This window comes from Perna viridis, chromosome 4 (assembly GCF_037379345.1).
Source record: "Perna viridis isolate PV_CMFRI_1.1 ecotype Kerala chromosome 4, ASM3737934v1, whole genome shotgun sequence".
NCBI lineage: Eukaryota > Metazoa > Mollusca > Bivalvia > Mytilida > Mytilidae > Perna > Perna viridis.
In genome coordinates, this window is record NC_142448.1 from 4059319 (window position 1) to 4074828 (window position 15510).

The window sequence follows — 15510 nt, forward strand, 5'->3', positions numbered from 1 at the left end:
TTAGGGTATCTTAATCTCGATTTATCTTATAGTTTTGTATCCCTCACATGATCAACAATGGAAGTTTGGTATTATGTGGCGGTGTTGTTTGTATTGTTCCTGGGGGTTGAACCTCGCCCGAAACAGGATCAATGTGGATACTTGGTAAATTGTTTTATGTTGTATATCACTGTTTTTGATCTACTTTTATATAACTTGTGACTACATGTAATTACCGTCTCTGGATGATCAGCTACTCAAACTTAATCAAAATACTACGTCATGGTATAGAAAACATTGAAAATTATCAATAATACAGAGAATAAAAGCAAAACTGAAACAAAAACTGAATAAAACATGACTTAACAAAAGTTTTGATATGCTGCATTAGTAAGCGTAATCTGTTGTTTTTAGTTTCTTTTGTTTTGAAATGTAGACACATTTTCTCTTGCATACTTGGCGATTTATGATAAGTATGTTGTCGAGGTGTATACTGCATAGGTTGACGATCACTTTCTTTGTGATTCAGAATGCATCATAAATACATATATTTGACAAAAAGCTGATTTATATTCATTTTGTTGCTAATATTTGATATAGTGACTAGTCGTTTTGTAACCAAATCAACAATCAGCCAATGTACAGATTAATTTAAATTCTGAAAATGAATATTTTTTTTTACACCAAACAATATCTTCTCCAGTATACTGAAGTGTTTATTTAATCAGCATAATGGGATATGTTTATGGTTATCTAGAGTTGTAACCCTGTCAAAGAGGAGATGTTGAATGTTCATCTGGTACCTCATACTCATGATGATGTAGGTTGGCTGAAAACGGTCGACCAATACTACTATGGAGGTAATGGGATAAACATGTCTTGTCGAATATTTTTAGAATGTCTTCCAATGTCTTGTTAGTAATTCAGTAAATATGCTCAAATTTTCAAATTTGCTGATATTTCATCGTTACAAATTAATCTTTGTGTAGTCTTGTTATTCACTCAACACAATAAAAAAAAAACATTAAAACTTAAACTTCCGAATGTATAGCGGTAGATTTAATTATTTTGTTTCGTGCCTTTTATCTTGGGAACTTAATTATTTTAATTTCTTTTTATCGGTTGAAATGATGTTAAATTTTAAATTTTATGCAATAGTTTAGGCATAATGACACCACTAATACTGCTTCTAAGTGGTCTTTAAAGAATTTGTATACAAATGGGAGATTATAGGGTAGTGTTCCATTGCAGAAATATAGAGCGCAAGCTTTGAAGAACAAAATATATTTTGCGAGTAGGTGATATTATTTGAAGGGCTTTTTTGTATAAATGTTACAGTGACTTTCCTACAAGTATGACATTCTTTTGTTATCAATCTGCTGAACAGTAAAGAGGATTGACAAAGCTATCAGGGAATTTGAACTTACCAATTGAAATCAAAAGAATATAATCTAGGGACAAAGACCAGACATGGAAAACACACACACACAACAAAGAACCTAAAATAACCAAAATAATTCGGATAAAGCAACAAAAGTGAATGAGGAACTCGGACTCCACTTAAACTGGAAGCATGGACCAGGTCCTCGAGTAGGGTAAACGTCCTCTGCTTTTCTAGAAACACCAGCCAGGTTGCTCATAAAAATCAAGGTTTACGAAAGAGGACGGGAAAACGAAGACACGAAAAACAAATTGGTTCTCATGGTGTAGATGTATACAATATAACGATCCACGACTTCATGATGACGAAGTCTTCCTCGATACAAAAAAGTACGCGTATCTACTTCAAGCTCTGACATATTATGAGTAATTGCGTTTGTTGCATAGCAAGTTCAATGGTTTTCCTTTACCATCGATCTCTAAGTGTAGGTCAAGATATGAGGCTGACTTCACATTGTCTGTTCTTTTGGGTAGATATTTTTATTCGGATTGGTTTATTTTATTATTGAAACATCTTTGGATTCGATACAATTAACGTGTAGTTGGGATTTTAATGTAGTGCAATGGTTTTTGTGAAATTACAGATTTGAGTTAAATGCTTGGGATTGAGTGCAATTATATGTCTGGAATTATATAGAAAATATTACTTAGTACTTGTAGTAATTCTAGTTCTGTATTAAGTGCTGTGGTTTACAGCTCTGATTTGAGTTTTTTATGTGAATAAAAAAAGATTTTCTATTATTATATGGAATAAGTGCATTAAATTTCATCAGAACTACATACATATTTTTAGACAAATTTACATATTTCAGACAAATCCATATCAATTGTTTCATATTCCTATACTTCACCCATTGCATCCAAAATTTTCAATTATAAAAGGCGATTGCAGAACCTCGAGGTTGAGGACTTCAAGGCTAAACCACCTGACTGTTCTTAAAAAACCTCTCCATTCAAATATAGTCCTTCTGGTCACGTCGTTACGGGAGATTTAACCATCATCGAAAACGAATCTCTGCGCAATATCCTTTCTAAATGTCCCAAGTGCCGTGAACTACGCTCCATAAATTGGAATTATAACTTTAAAGTTCTTATGAATGCCGTCGAGGACTATGAAAGAAAATGGATAAAACGAGAACAAGAAGACATTGATTCTCTGTCAGAGTGGTTAAAGGCCGTGAGGTCTTTAATTTTGAAACGAATGAAAGTTTTAAGTAGGTCAATGAGTGCCAAGCATACATCAGTTTTCAAAGACCCCGATATAGCAAAAACATTGTCTACTATACATGACAAATATGTTGTCGTACCAGCAGACAAAGCCCAAAACAACATTGTTTTTGTCTGCAAAACGTTTTACATCCAATGTTATTATCAGAGGTAGACGTAGAAAATAATAGCAGTGATAAAACCTATACTACTACCACACTCTCCAAAGAAGAGACTGTGGAAAACCATAAATCTGTGCTATCCTCTTTTGGTCTCTCTACCAAGGACGATGATTGTGATTTACCGTCGATGTACTGGATTCCTAAACTCAACAAGAATCCATACAAACAATGTTTCATTAGTTCCCATTCCAATGGGAACAAATTGTGCTCCTTTACTTACTAACCTATTCCTTCACTCTTATGAGGCTCACTTTATAGTTGATCTGATCAGAAAGAAAGAATATCGTTTGGCTAGATCCTTCAATCTCAGTTTCCGCTATATAGATGACGTATTATCTTTAAACAACCCTAATTTCGGGGATTTGATACATCGCATCTAAAGAACTTGAGATAAAGGATACTACAGACACTGTGAAGTCAGCCTCATATCTTGACTTACACTTAGAAATCGGTGGTAAAGGAAAATTATTGACCAAACTTTACGACAAACGTGATGACTTTTCATTCAGAATTGTCAAATTTCCTTTCATCTGTGGCAACATCCCTTTGGCTCCTGCTTATGGACTGCTCATATCACAACTCATACGTTATGTCAGATCTTGCCGAAACTACGCAGACTTTTTGTATCGCATTAGAACTCTAACAAATAGGCTTCTGGAACAGGGTTATGTTGCTACAATATTGAAGTCATCACTACAGAAGTTTTATGGTCGTCATCATGAACTTGATCGATCGTTATGACCATAAAAACTGATTTATTCAACGCGTCATAGTTTTCCTGTCCTCGTTTGTCTACCCCGGACTTGATTTTTTATGAGCAACTCGGCGGGTGTTTCTAGAAAAGCAGAGGACGTTTACCCTACTGGTGCACCTGATCCATGCTCCCAGTTTTTAGTGGAGTCCGAGTTGCTCATTTACTTTTGTTACTTTGTATGTATGATTTTAGTTACTTTATGTTCTTTGTTGTATATGTCTGTTTTCCATGTCTGGTCTGTGTCCCTTGATTACATTCTTTTGATTACCGCTATAACCTTGGTTCCCTTGATTACTCTCTAAAAATACAGTATAATGCAAAAATGTGCAAGAAATTTATAAGAATCGAAATTAGTTAGGGTAGATACTTTGGAGAGTTTATCTTAATGCATATATTTTGTATAAAAAGTCGGTATTCGGTGGAGTCAGTTTTGAGAGGAGATGATCAAAATAAATAGTAGCATTAACTTTCAAGTTATTGTTCATTTCATGAAATGTGACTATAACAAGTTTATAACAAGTTTATATGTATTTCATTAATTCGCCATTTCATATTTGCTAACAACTTGCGGACCTGTGGATATAAACACCCCCCCCCCAAAAAAAAAAAAAAACAAACAAACAAAAAAACAAACAAACAAACAACAAACAACAAACAAACAAAAAAAAAACAAAACAAAACAAAACAAAACAAAATAAAACAAAAACCGATTTCATAAATCTAGATAAAACTTTATGGAAGACAATTTTCAACTGGGTGTTTTTAATTCAAGCTTTCTTTCTTGTAAAAATATTAAAAAAAATATTAGTTTTCAACATTAGTGTTTTCCCTTTATTGGCAAGTACAAAAAAGACTAGAAGATGTTTTAGTCAATTGCATAATGCAATAACTAAACAAAAAAAAAATTAAACAAAGCACAAAACTTTTCCAAAACACATTGTGACATGGGCTGAGAATGTTCCATATGATGTGAAACCTAGAGGGTATTGACTGCTTTACACCTGTCCATGTACATTTTCATGGGTGAGTGGCTACCTAATCATCAACTCTTACAATATCAACTATGACTTAGTCAATTCTTTTTATTGTTCAGCAGATTGGCGACAACAGAGTGTTATGGTTGTAGGAAAGGGACTGTAAAGAGTCTTTGTGAACTTTGTAATTTTAAAACACATACATGAACAGCAATGAAACTTTGTTTTCATTGATTAAGTGAATTATGTTATTTTCTAATTTAATAAGAGCACTTTGGTTTTGGGGACTGATATGTTCTGAATATAACCTAGGCATTGACTCAACTTTAATATGTTTTATAATGGCATAACCATATTGATTACTGGTACTCTAAAAGTAAAACTGGCACATTCTCAGTTAACTTTCGCATGCTTTATTTGTAACTCTCACCCTTAACACATACACTTGTGTAATAGAAATTACTGTTGATTAAAGATATGTATATGGCCTCTTTATTTTAAGAACGTAATGACATTCAAAACGCTGGAGTACAATACATCATTGATTCAGTCGTTCAAGAACTACTTAAAGATCCAACAAAACGCTTCATCTATGTAGAAATAGCCTTTTTTGCTCGATGGTGGCGAGAACAGGACGAACCTATGAAAGACCAAGTCAGAGAGCTCGTCAATCAAGGTACAACTTAAACGAGAATATATACTGCTAATTATATGATTTATTCTGACGATTAACACATATTCTCCATGTTTAGCAGATTTCACCACCACTTGACCGGTGTTGAAAGAATGTATATCAAATATTTCTTTGTAAAATATACTACTTTTCCGTTATTTCACATTTAACAAAAAAAAAACAAACAAAAACAAAAAGCAATACTTTGCATGTCTGTAATTTGAGGTCAGTGGTGATTTTGGACATAACGCAAAACGTAATTGTATCACTTGGGACAAGAATGCTGGTAAATTTAACTCGTGCAAGAAACAAATTCTAACTACTTGTAACGCTATATTCTTTGGCAATGTTTAAACACCAATCCGTTACTTTTAATAATGAAATTGACTTTTACTCATTTTGTTGAACGCCTAGTTTTCTTTAGTGTAGTACATTTAACACCGCCTTTTTTGAAATTTAAAATGGGTTCATTCAGAGAGGCTTTCTGTAGTATCCTATTATTCTATGGCAGACGGACTGGTGTTTGCTTTAATGAGTTTGTGAAATGAACATTTACATTATCACACTGCGGTGACAGCCGCATTCATCATATTATAATCGATATTTTATAAGGTTTGCTTTTCACTTTTAGGCCGATTGGAGTTTGTCTTAGGTGGTTGGTGCATGAACGATGAAGCATCCACGCACTACAATGCAATAATTGATCAGCACACTTTAGGGTTAAGGTTCCTAGAAGAGAATTTTGGAGTATGTGGCAGACCTCGAGCAGCATGGCAAGTGGATCCATTTGGTCATTCAAGGGAACAAGCCTCCTTATTTGCGCAGGTGATTAAAATCCAACGTATTTTTCTGTTTGATCGAAATTTTGCCATAAAAAAGTGCAAGCTTTTTTTTTACAATTACTGTTCTTTTATTTGAACGTCCAAAACTTCAACGGAATGTATAAGCCAGAGCGACTTCTGCTTCTCTTAGTTTCATTCAAACAGTGACATGTAGAAAAATGAAGATAGAACATAATTATTTGTTCATTACCAAATATGACGCAGTCCGCCGAAGTATACTAAGTAAAAAGTTTATGGTAAAATATTTCGTTTTTTTCAACTCCTTTACATATACATTAAATAACACCCTTCATACTCATTTTAGGAAATAGAAATGTGTAAAGAAAGTACATCGACGCACACTTCAAGTTGATCATATTTAAGTTTAGAATATACATGCAAAAAAGTTGTCAAAGAGAAATCAAGGGTATCAAGACTCCACGGGAAATCAAAAGAATGTAATCTAGTGACAAAGACCAAACATGGAAAACAAACACACACACAACATAGAACATAAAATAATCAAAATAAAACATATGAAGCAACATAAGTTAATGAGGAACTCGGACTCCACTAAAACTGGAAGCATGGACCAGGTGTACAAGTAGGGTAAACGTCCTCTGGTTTCTAGAAACACCCGCCGAGTAGCTCATGAAAAATCAAGGCCGAGGTATACGAAAGAGGAAAGAAAACTATGACACCTTCAACAATTCGGTTCTCATGGTGCATATGGATACACCGTAACGATCCACGAGTTCATTATGACGACCACAAAACTTCTGAAGTGAAGTCAATCTTGTAGCAACACTTACAACTAGCAAGAGGATCCTAATTGAATGAAGTCTACCGGTATAAAAAAGTAGCGTATGCACGACAAGCTCTGATATATTATGAGTTGTGATATGAAACTCTACACGCAGGGGCTGAAGGGATGTAACCACAGATGAAAGTAAAGTTGACAATACGGAATGAAAAGTCTTGCGTTTGTCGTATATTTTGGACAATATTTTCCTTTACCATATATCTAAGTGTAGGCCTAGGAAGAGGCTGACATGTGTCTATATTATCTGTAGTGTCCTTTATCTCAAGTTCTTTGGGGTAGATGCGATGTATAATACGGCTGGAGACCCTCTTTGACAGTTATGGGTATAGAGGTCAAAAGTTTTGAAAGCGGTTTGGTGGTACATTTTGCAGACCCAGCTATATAGCGTTGTTTGTATTGATTCTAATGGAACTTATGAGAAGATTCCAGTACATAAAAGGTAGTTCACAATCATCATCTTTAGTTGAGAGACCAAAAGAGGATAGAACAAATTTATGGTTTTCCACCTCTTTGGAGAGTGTAGTAGCACTATAGGTTTTAATACTGCTATTATTTTCTACGCCTACCACTGATAATTCACATTGGAAGTAATACGTTTTACAGACAAAAACAATATTATTTTGGGCTTTGTCTGCTGATACGACAACATATTTATTATATATAGTAGACAATGTTTTTGCTACATCGGGGTCTTTGAAAACTGGTGTAGCATTGACACTCAAAGTGTTCAAATGAGTAAAAAGAAAACGTTTCCAAATAAGTTAATTTAATTATTTTTTTTTGCATTACTGTCAAACAAACCATAATTAATTGCATTTATATAAAATAAATAGATCTTTGTTATTTCTTACATACACAATAACAAAAAAAAAAAAAAATAAAAACACAAGAATAATTTGGTTGACATAAAAGTATATTGAGTTACTTCTCATTTATTAAAAAGCTCGACTGATTTTAAAACAATCTAGATGTTTATTTAAAAAAGAAACCCATATATCCGCCTCTATTTTGTAGATGGGATATGACTCATTGTTCTTTGGAAGATTAGATTATCAAGACAAAAACAAGAGGTTAAACGAGTCTAACATGGAATTTGTTTGGAAAGGCAGTCCAAATAACTTGGGTTTGTAATAGTTTCAAACCTTTTTGTGCTAGTTTTCAATATGACATTTTCTGCTGACCTATGTTAATAAGAAATAAATCCAATAATTAAAATGTATCTATATAAAAAAATATAAGCTTATAGCGAACTATCTTTACGTTAATGCATTATATTTAGGTAATATAACACTGTTTAAATAAGTGAGTATTCCATGACGGATGTTACCTCCTAATTCATTAAAAAAAATATGGTTATTTTTCAAATATTTATGTAACACTAGCTAAATATGTTAATACAATGGAAAATAGAAATGCACAAACGAAATCAAAAACACATTAACTTACATACATATCAATAAAACAACTAGAGTAATTGTAAATGTTTTATCAATGTTTGGATGTCGATACATTAAATTAATAATGATGCAATGCAGTCATTTATTTGAAATTGTATACACAAACTTTCCATACAGAAATATAATTGTTTGTTTTTGAAACAATCCGATTAAAAAATAAAATTGAATATTTAACTGGACGAATCAATCAAATTTAATCATTGTCATTTCGGAAAATACATTGAGAAACTCTTCCCTGCAATTCACATCTAAAATCTAGCAATCAAACATGTATCTAAAAATGGGTTAAACCTGTTGCCTAAGAAATCTGTCATTATCATGGCTTAATTGATAAAGTAGTATTACGTAGAACAGCTGAAGAGTTTAGAGAAGTTTAAACTTATAGTATTTAATGACGTCAAATACTATCTTGATGATACATCTAGCTCGTAATAATAATAATAATGTACATTTCTCTAAATCTATGTTTAATAAGCAGCATCACCTAAAAAATGAGTGACCTATTTTTAGATATGTTTGTATTAGAAATAACGCAAACCAAACATTTCACACTGTTAAGATTTAACTTTCAGGAGAAGCAGCTAATCTTTTTACCGGAGTAAATTACAATTTATATCAGCCACCTGGCGGTTTTAGCTGGGAGATTGGTAGTAGTGATGATCCAATCATGGTCAGTAAACTATTCTGATATCGCATAAAACCTTTAGAACTATCCTACATAAATTACCCTTAAATATATTAACAGACATGTCCTGCTCTTACAGAAAATAAGGCACTGTTTGTATACTTTTGACTGCAGGAGAATTAGGTAATCTTTTCACTGGTGTGTTGTATAATGGTTATGGTCCACCAGGAGGGTTTAATTGGAATGAAGGAAGTCGGGATGATCCAATGATGGTTCGTCTTTCAAATAACTCATTATTAAGTACCATGATAGTTTTTTTTTATATGTAATTAAACTTGAACTGCTTCAAAATACACTCGATATTGCATACAAACTTTTTAAGAAATCATGACATTTTCCATCACTATAGGGAATGATTTCCTTAAAAAAAACTGCACAAAATGAAATATTTTGAATTAAAATGCTAATAACGTGGAGAATTTCATAAATATGTAAATTTGTGTATAACAATATTTTAGGATGATGCGAGATTGAATGACTACAACGTAGAAAAGAGAGTTCAAGATTTTCTCAAAGCGGTCCATGATCAGGTAGTTTTCTTTATAATAGTTATCAATACGTATGATTTCGATAGGCAAGATCACAAACAATATTAAAATGGTAAAATAAAACAGACAGTATATTAGACACAAATACAAACAACAACTAACGTATCTTGTAAATGAATTGAAAACCTTTAACATTTGTAAATGAACAAATGAAGCTTGTGAAAAATTAAAAACAAAAATTAGACCACGTACGTTTAACAACTAAGCGCATGACTTGGAATACTGAACCTTTTTTGTACGCGCAGTCATAGATGCATAGTACAAAATAAAGCGAAGAAAAGTTATCCTTCATATTCAAATTAATAGAAAGTCATCATTTTACAGCTGATGTTTTTTTATATACAAGTGTGAGTCAGTAGTATCATTTGCTCCTTCAAATACGTGTACAGCATATAAAAATTTGTAATATATGTATATACATGTACTTGATACTTTTTTTAATTTATCAACATATGTTTGTTACAATATGAAAGTGTCATGTTCATATTTTATTTGTTTGTTAATTTTTGTAGTCTAAACACTACAAATCAAGGGACATCATGATGACAATGGGAAGTGATTTTGAATATCAGAACGCCCACACGTGGTATAAAAACCTCGACAAACTAATAAAATATGTCAATGCCAAGGTAAGAAGGGTTTGTTCCATGCGTATAGGGTTACTCATTCAAAGCTTTACTGAGCGTTTTATTTATTTGATACATTATATATTTTCATGTTTGGTGCTCGCATGGAACATACGTATAATCAACAATGATGTACATATTTCAAACATATGTACATACCTCTTAAAAGAAATGAAAACAAAAATTTATTATAAATAATTATTTTATATTAGAATGGATAAGTAGACAGTCAGCTACTGCCTAAATATTTTGGATATTTCTGCATGGAATGTGATCTCAGAAACCCCGTGTTATACCATTGCACACTTCTTGCGATTTTCATTATCTTTTCGTTGTAATTCAGGGCAAGGACAATTGGTGGTGGTTTTAAACAAAACTACAGAAATGCACAGGAAAAAAGGAAAATATAGTACAGATTAGCTTAATATTTGACATTTAATAACATTGTTAACAAAACGACATGATTTCTACGCTAACAACTTCTGACTTCGCTCTGTCATAATTGTAAAGTATTATGTTTAAGCAATCAAATGGAAGCATGGTGAATCTGTTGTATTCCACTCCATCCTGTTACACATTCCAACAGAACCATCTTAACCAGATCTGGAATGGCAAGGAAGATGATTTCTTTCCATATGCCAGCAATGCGCATCAATTCTGGAGTGGATATTTTACTAGTCGTCCTGCGCTAAAAAGATACGTACGCCAATCAAATAACTTTTTACAAGTACGTTTAATTACTTCGAATTTGTTATTTTTGTTTTTCTGAAAGAGTAAGCATTTTTACTTAATTCAAACTTAACAAACCTTAAAAGCTGTCAAATTATTAAAACATTGGAATAAGTTGTATACATTGATTGTATATTATAAAAAGAATTTTTTTGTAATATAAATCTTTTTAAAATCATATAAATTTATAGATTTCCGCATTTGCATTGCCGTTTAAAAAAAATCATTGTAACGCGCTGTATATTAAGGTTTATGATCAGGTCGACATTTTAAACAATTATTACACTTTTTACACCTAGGTATGTAAACAGCTTGACACTTTAGGCAATTTTGAAGCAGAATGGAATACGGCAAAGAAAGTGGAAGTCTTCAGTAAGGAATTCAAGTTTACATTTAATCATAAATAAAAAGTCGTATTCAATCCACAGAAATACAAATGTTTTGTATTGAAAAATTGAATTGCCAATCCTCTAAATGACAGCATAACAAGATATTTTCGATTTGGCCGCATATGGTATAAACAAAAGTCGGTCAATCCGTAGGTGAAATATCAAAGCTTCTCTACATCAATCCAACAGTTGTATATGATATTTTTTTTAAAGTTTTTAAATGTACGCAAAATAAATTACATTATTTTAATAAACGACTTTTAGTTCTGTAGTCTGCATATACTTTATTAATAGTTGATATGAAATACAAATTTTTTTCTTAATTGTCAGAAGAAGCTATGGGTGTGGCACAACACCATGATGCTGTTTCGTAAGTTAAAAGATATCTACAAGTGCACAATAAAGGAACAAACAATGAAATAAAACAGAAGTAGGGGGCAACATAAGGACAACGTGCGATACCGATAGACTCAATATAACGAGAATAAAAATGGTGAATATATCAGTAAGACAACAATCCAACTGGGATAAACAATTTCAGCTCAAGGTCATCCATGGGTATTCAAAGTTCGACGAAGAAACCCTCACATCACAGGACAGACTGCAACTGGTCCCAAAACAACAATATGCACAGCGAAACATAGGGATGACCACAGAAAAAAAAACAGAAAAAAATCAATTCACCAAGATGCTGTCTAAAGCATCATAATGTACGACAGACAGACTTACCGACTGTAGGCAGCTTATATCATAGTATTTGTCATAACAATACCAGATACGCGCATGCACGTTAGAACATTGGCCCGGATACAAAACTCTTCTGTATAATTGATACAGTGAAATTTGGCTATTTGACTGGTGATGAACTATTTTCTCTTGTCGAGATTTCGAGAACATATAATGCTGACTAATAATAAGATAGCCATACTATATACTCTATGTCGTCAATCTTACACTTTGCAATATTACAGTGGTACAGAGAAACAACATGTGGCTTACGATTATGCCGAGAGACTTTCTAAAGGATACGACAGTTGTCAGGTAGTACACGTTGTTTGTTCTTGTTGTTAGCACTCGTCATTTCATTTTTCAGTGCTAAGTTTAAATTACTATGATGTCTTTCATCAAAGCACATTATTACATTGATAAGATGAGTTTTCGAGAGCGATTTCCTGGGAAAGTTGTTTTATTTATCTCAATCAATGTTTTTTCTCTGGTTTGATATTCTTTTTCTCTTTCATTTTTCTGACTGAAAATTCAATTATTTTTTCGTTGTTCCAATGTGACTAACCACGTTCGCTGGCGTTTGTTCGCCCACCTTCCTTCCAATGCTTTATAACATTGTCGAGAAGATAGACGAACACGTAATCTTTTGTCATGAGGTTCACAATCGTAAAGTCTGCAGGGAACATATGTTCGTTTGTTGTTTTTTTGTATTGGTATATTGTTCTTTTGTTTGATCTTCATGTATTTTCAGAATGTCACGAACACAGCTTTGAAAAGATTACTGCCCAGATTTAAACAAATGCCACCAAACATGAAAGTCTGTACATTAACAAATATTAGTAGGTGTGAAATAACTGAAAATTATGACAAGGTTTGTTCTAAACCCTAGTATTGTTTTTTTATCGTTTAATCAAATAGTAATTAAAAAACAATATAAACTAAAGTAACAGACAAAAAAAAAAAAAAAAAAAAAAAAAAAAAAAAAAAAAAACCAAACAAACAAACAAACAAAAGAAAACCAATACACTTTATTTCACTTTTTATTATAAAAAATGCAGAATTTAAGATGGAATGAAGTGTCCTAAATTTTTTTGTTTAAGACATTTTTACTATGTTTGCCTTTCTTAATGTGGTGATAATGACTTGAATTTAAAGATGACGTATTTTCTTTTTCATTCACTGGATACAATCCAATTAAAATCGAAATCCGTTTTCTTATTTCAGGTAGTTCTACAGGTGTATAACCCACTAGGTAGAAAGGCTGATACCTGGCTAAGATTACCAGTCAATGGAACTATTTTTGACGTGTTTAGCTGTACGGGTGATACTATTCCGTATCAGGTTAGCATAAATGGTTTCCTGTCTGAATTATAACACATATCAAATGCATATTTTCGTGTACTGTTGTAGCTTGATCAAACAACAATAGTTTTTGTAATCAACTAAATTTTATATTAAGGCAAAAGCTAAGTGATGCACATATATTATGCACGGTCGCTATTGTGTTGTTGACTAGTTTGGTGATACAAGAGATCCACAATTGCTTTTCAATGACTGGGTCGGTAAAGAGTAATCAAGGGAACCAAGATTATAGCGGTAATCAAAAGAAGTGTTACACGTTCATTATCAGCGGTTGTCATAGTGTTGTGTTGGTGATTATGTTCTACAAATACCTTTGATGGACTAGGTTGGTGATATAGGTGTATTCTTCATGGTTGCCATTTTAATATATCATGGAATAGGTTGGTGATTATTGTCACACGTGTTTTATCCATGGTCGCCATTGTTTGACTAGGTAAATGACATACAAGTTTGTTACACTGCTGCCATTGTTGGACTAGGTTAGTGACGCGTATAATACCCTCGGTTGCTTTCGTTGGAGTAGGTTGATGATACATGCGTATTATCCACTGATTCACTGTTGCCATTGTTGGAAAATGTTAATGACACATGTGTTTTATCCACTGTTGGTATTGCTGGAAAAGGTTGATGACACATGTGTTTTGTCCACTGTTGCCATTGTGGATAAGGTTGATGACAAAATATGTATCATCCACTGTTGCCATTGTTGGACTAAATTGATGACACATGTGTTTTATCCACTGTTGCACTTTTTTTGGACAAGATTGATGACACATGTGTATTATCCATTGTTGACATTGTTGGACAAGGTTGATGACACATGTGTATTATCCATTGTTGCCATTGTTGGACTAGGTTGATAACATATGTGTTTTATCCACTGTTGCCATTTTTGGACTAGGTTGATGACATGGGCTTTATCCACTGTTGCCATTTTTGGACTAGATTGATGACACATGTGTTTTATACACTATTGTCATTTTTGGACTTGGTTGATGATACATGTGTATTATCCACTGTTGCCAAAGTTAGACAATGTTGGAACTACTTGTGTATTATCCACAACTTTAGTTGTCACTTCCGGATTAGGTTGATTAAATATCAACCATGATTATCACTGCACGACTAGACTGATGATATACTTGGTTGTCAGTGCTGGATAAGAGTCATGATTTTGATACACAAATCTTATCCACTGATATCATTGATAGACTTTTATTGGTGTTTCTAATAAATTTGTTTGTTTATTGTAGGTCATTCCGGTAACAGACGAAACAAAGAAAATACCAGAACGGAATGGCTCAAATGCCCAGTATGAACTTGTCTTTAAGGTTGACAACCTACCCCCATTAGGTTTCCAGACAGTTTGGGTACAGAAAGGAAAAGGCATGTATAAACATTTTTTATTACGCAAGTGCGATGATATATAATGTAATTGATATATAGCCAAACGTTGTAAGATCGTTACCGACCCAGTAATGCTCGGAAAACCCTGACAAGTTTAATATGGTCCGATTGTTCACATTCTTTTGCTTTCCGCTAATATCTTGGTTCCCTTGATTACTCTTTCAAACATTTCTTAATATATTCTTCAAAAAACTGATAATTTACACAGTATATAGGTCTTGTATATGTTAAGGAAATTTTGTGTCACTGTTACAGATTATCAGAACGCAAGAATGCATTCAGGAAAAGTCAACAAAAAGAAAACACACCGAAACAAACAAGATATGACATACATATACTAAAAACAAAAAAAACCACACCAACACAAACAAGAGATAACAAACATACACCAAATAAATCGGAACAAATACTTAGTAGTTCATTAACGATTGCCATTCTTTTCTACACGTGACAATAGTTCATTAACGAATGCCTTTCTTTTCTACAGGTGATAATAGTTCATTAACGCCATTTACACCGTTTCCATCCGATGATTTTGTCATGCAGAATAAGGTTAGTTTGGATTTCTGAATAGCCAGACAAAAGTACTGGACAAATCCTTGTACAATAAATTTTTATTCTGTTTTGGTTGATGATGATTAGAATGATACAATCAAGAGTCAAACTTTGCAGATGAGCTTTGTTTTTGACATTATGTCTTCATGTCTCAAACATTTTTCTCATGACGCT

General features: G+C 32.9%; 1 protein-coding gene across 2 annotated transcripts in view; it reads left to right on the top strand.

The window, feature by feature from the left end:
* LOC148618493 (lysosomal alpha-mannosidase-like) overlaps positions 1-15510 on the top strand; it is a 34106-nt gene continuing 18596 nt past the window's right edge. The window contains exons 1-16 of one of the 2 annotated variants that reach the window (XM_088577505.1): positions 1-144; positions 737-839; positions 5038-5211; positions 5840-6033; positions 7867-7975; positions 8882-8979; positions 9453-9524; positions 10055-10171; positions 10692-10895; positions 11197-11269; positions 11617-11656; positions 12258-12327; positions 12764-12883; positions 13237-13353; positions 14628-14760; positions 15269-15333. In XM_088577505.1, coding sequence (XP_088433631.1) covers positions 58-144; positions 737-839; positions 5038-5211; positions 5840-6033; positions 7867-7975; positions 8882-8979; positions 9453-9524; positions 10055-10171; positions 10692-10895; positions 11197-11269; positions 11617-11656; positions 12258-12327; positions 12764-12883; positions 13237-13353; positions 14628-14760; positions 15269-15333 — 1776 coding nt within the window. In that variant the 5' untranslated portion in view covers positions 1-57. Of the gene's footprint in view, positions 145-736; positions 840-5037; positions 5212-5839; positions 6034-7866; positions 7976-8881; positions 8980-9108; positions 9207-9452; positions 9525-10054; positions 10172-10691; positions 10896-11196; positions 11270-11616; positions 11657-12257; positions 12328-12763; positions 12884-13236; positions 13354-14627; positions 14761-15268; positions 15334-15510 lie in introns of both variants that reach the window. The other variant, XM_088577506.1, reaches the window with a different exon arrangement.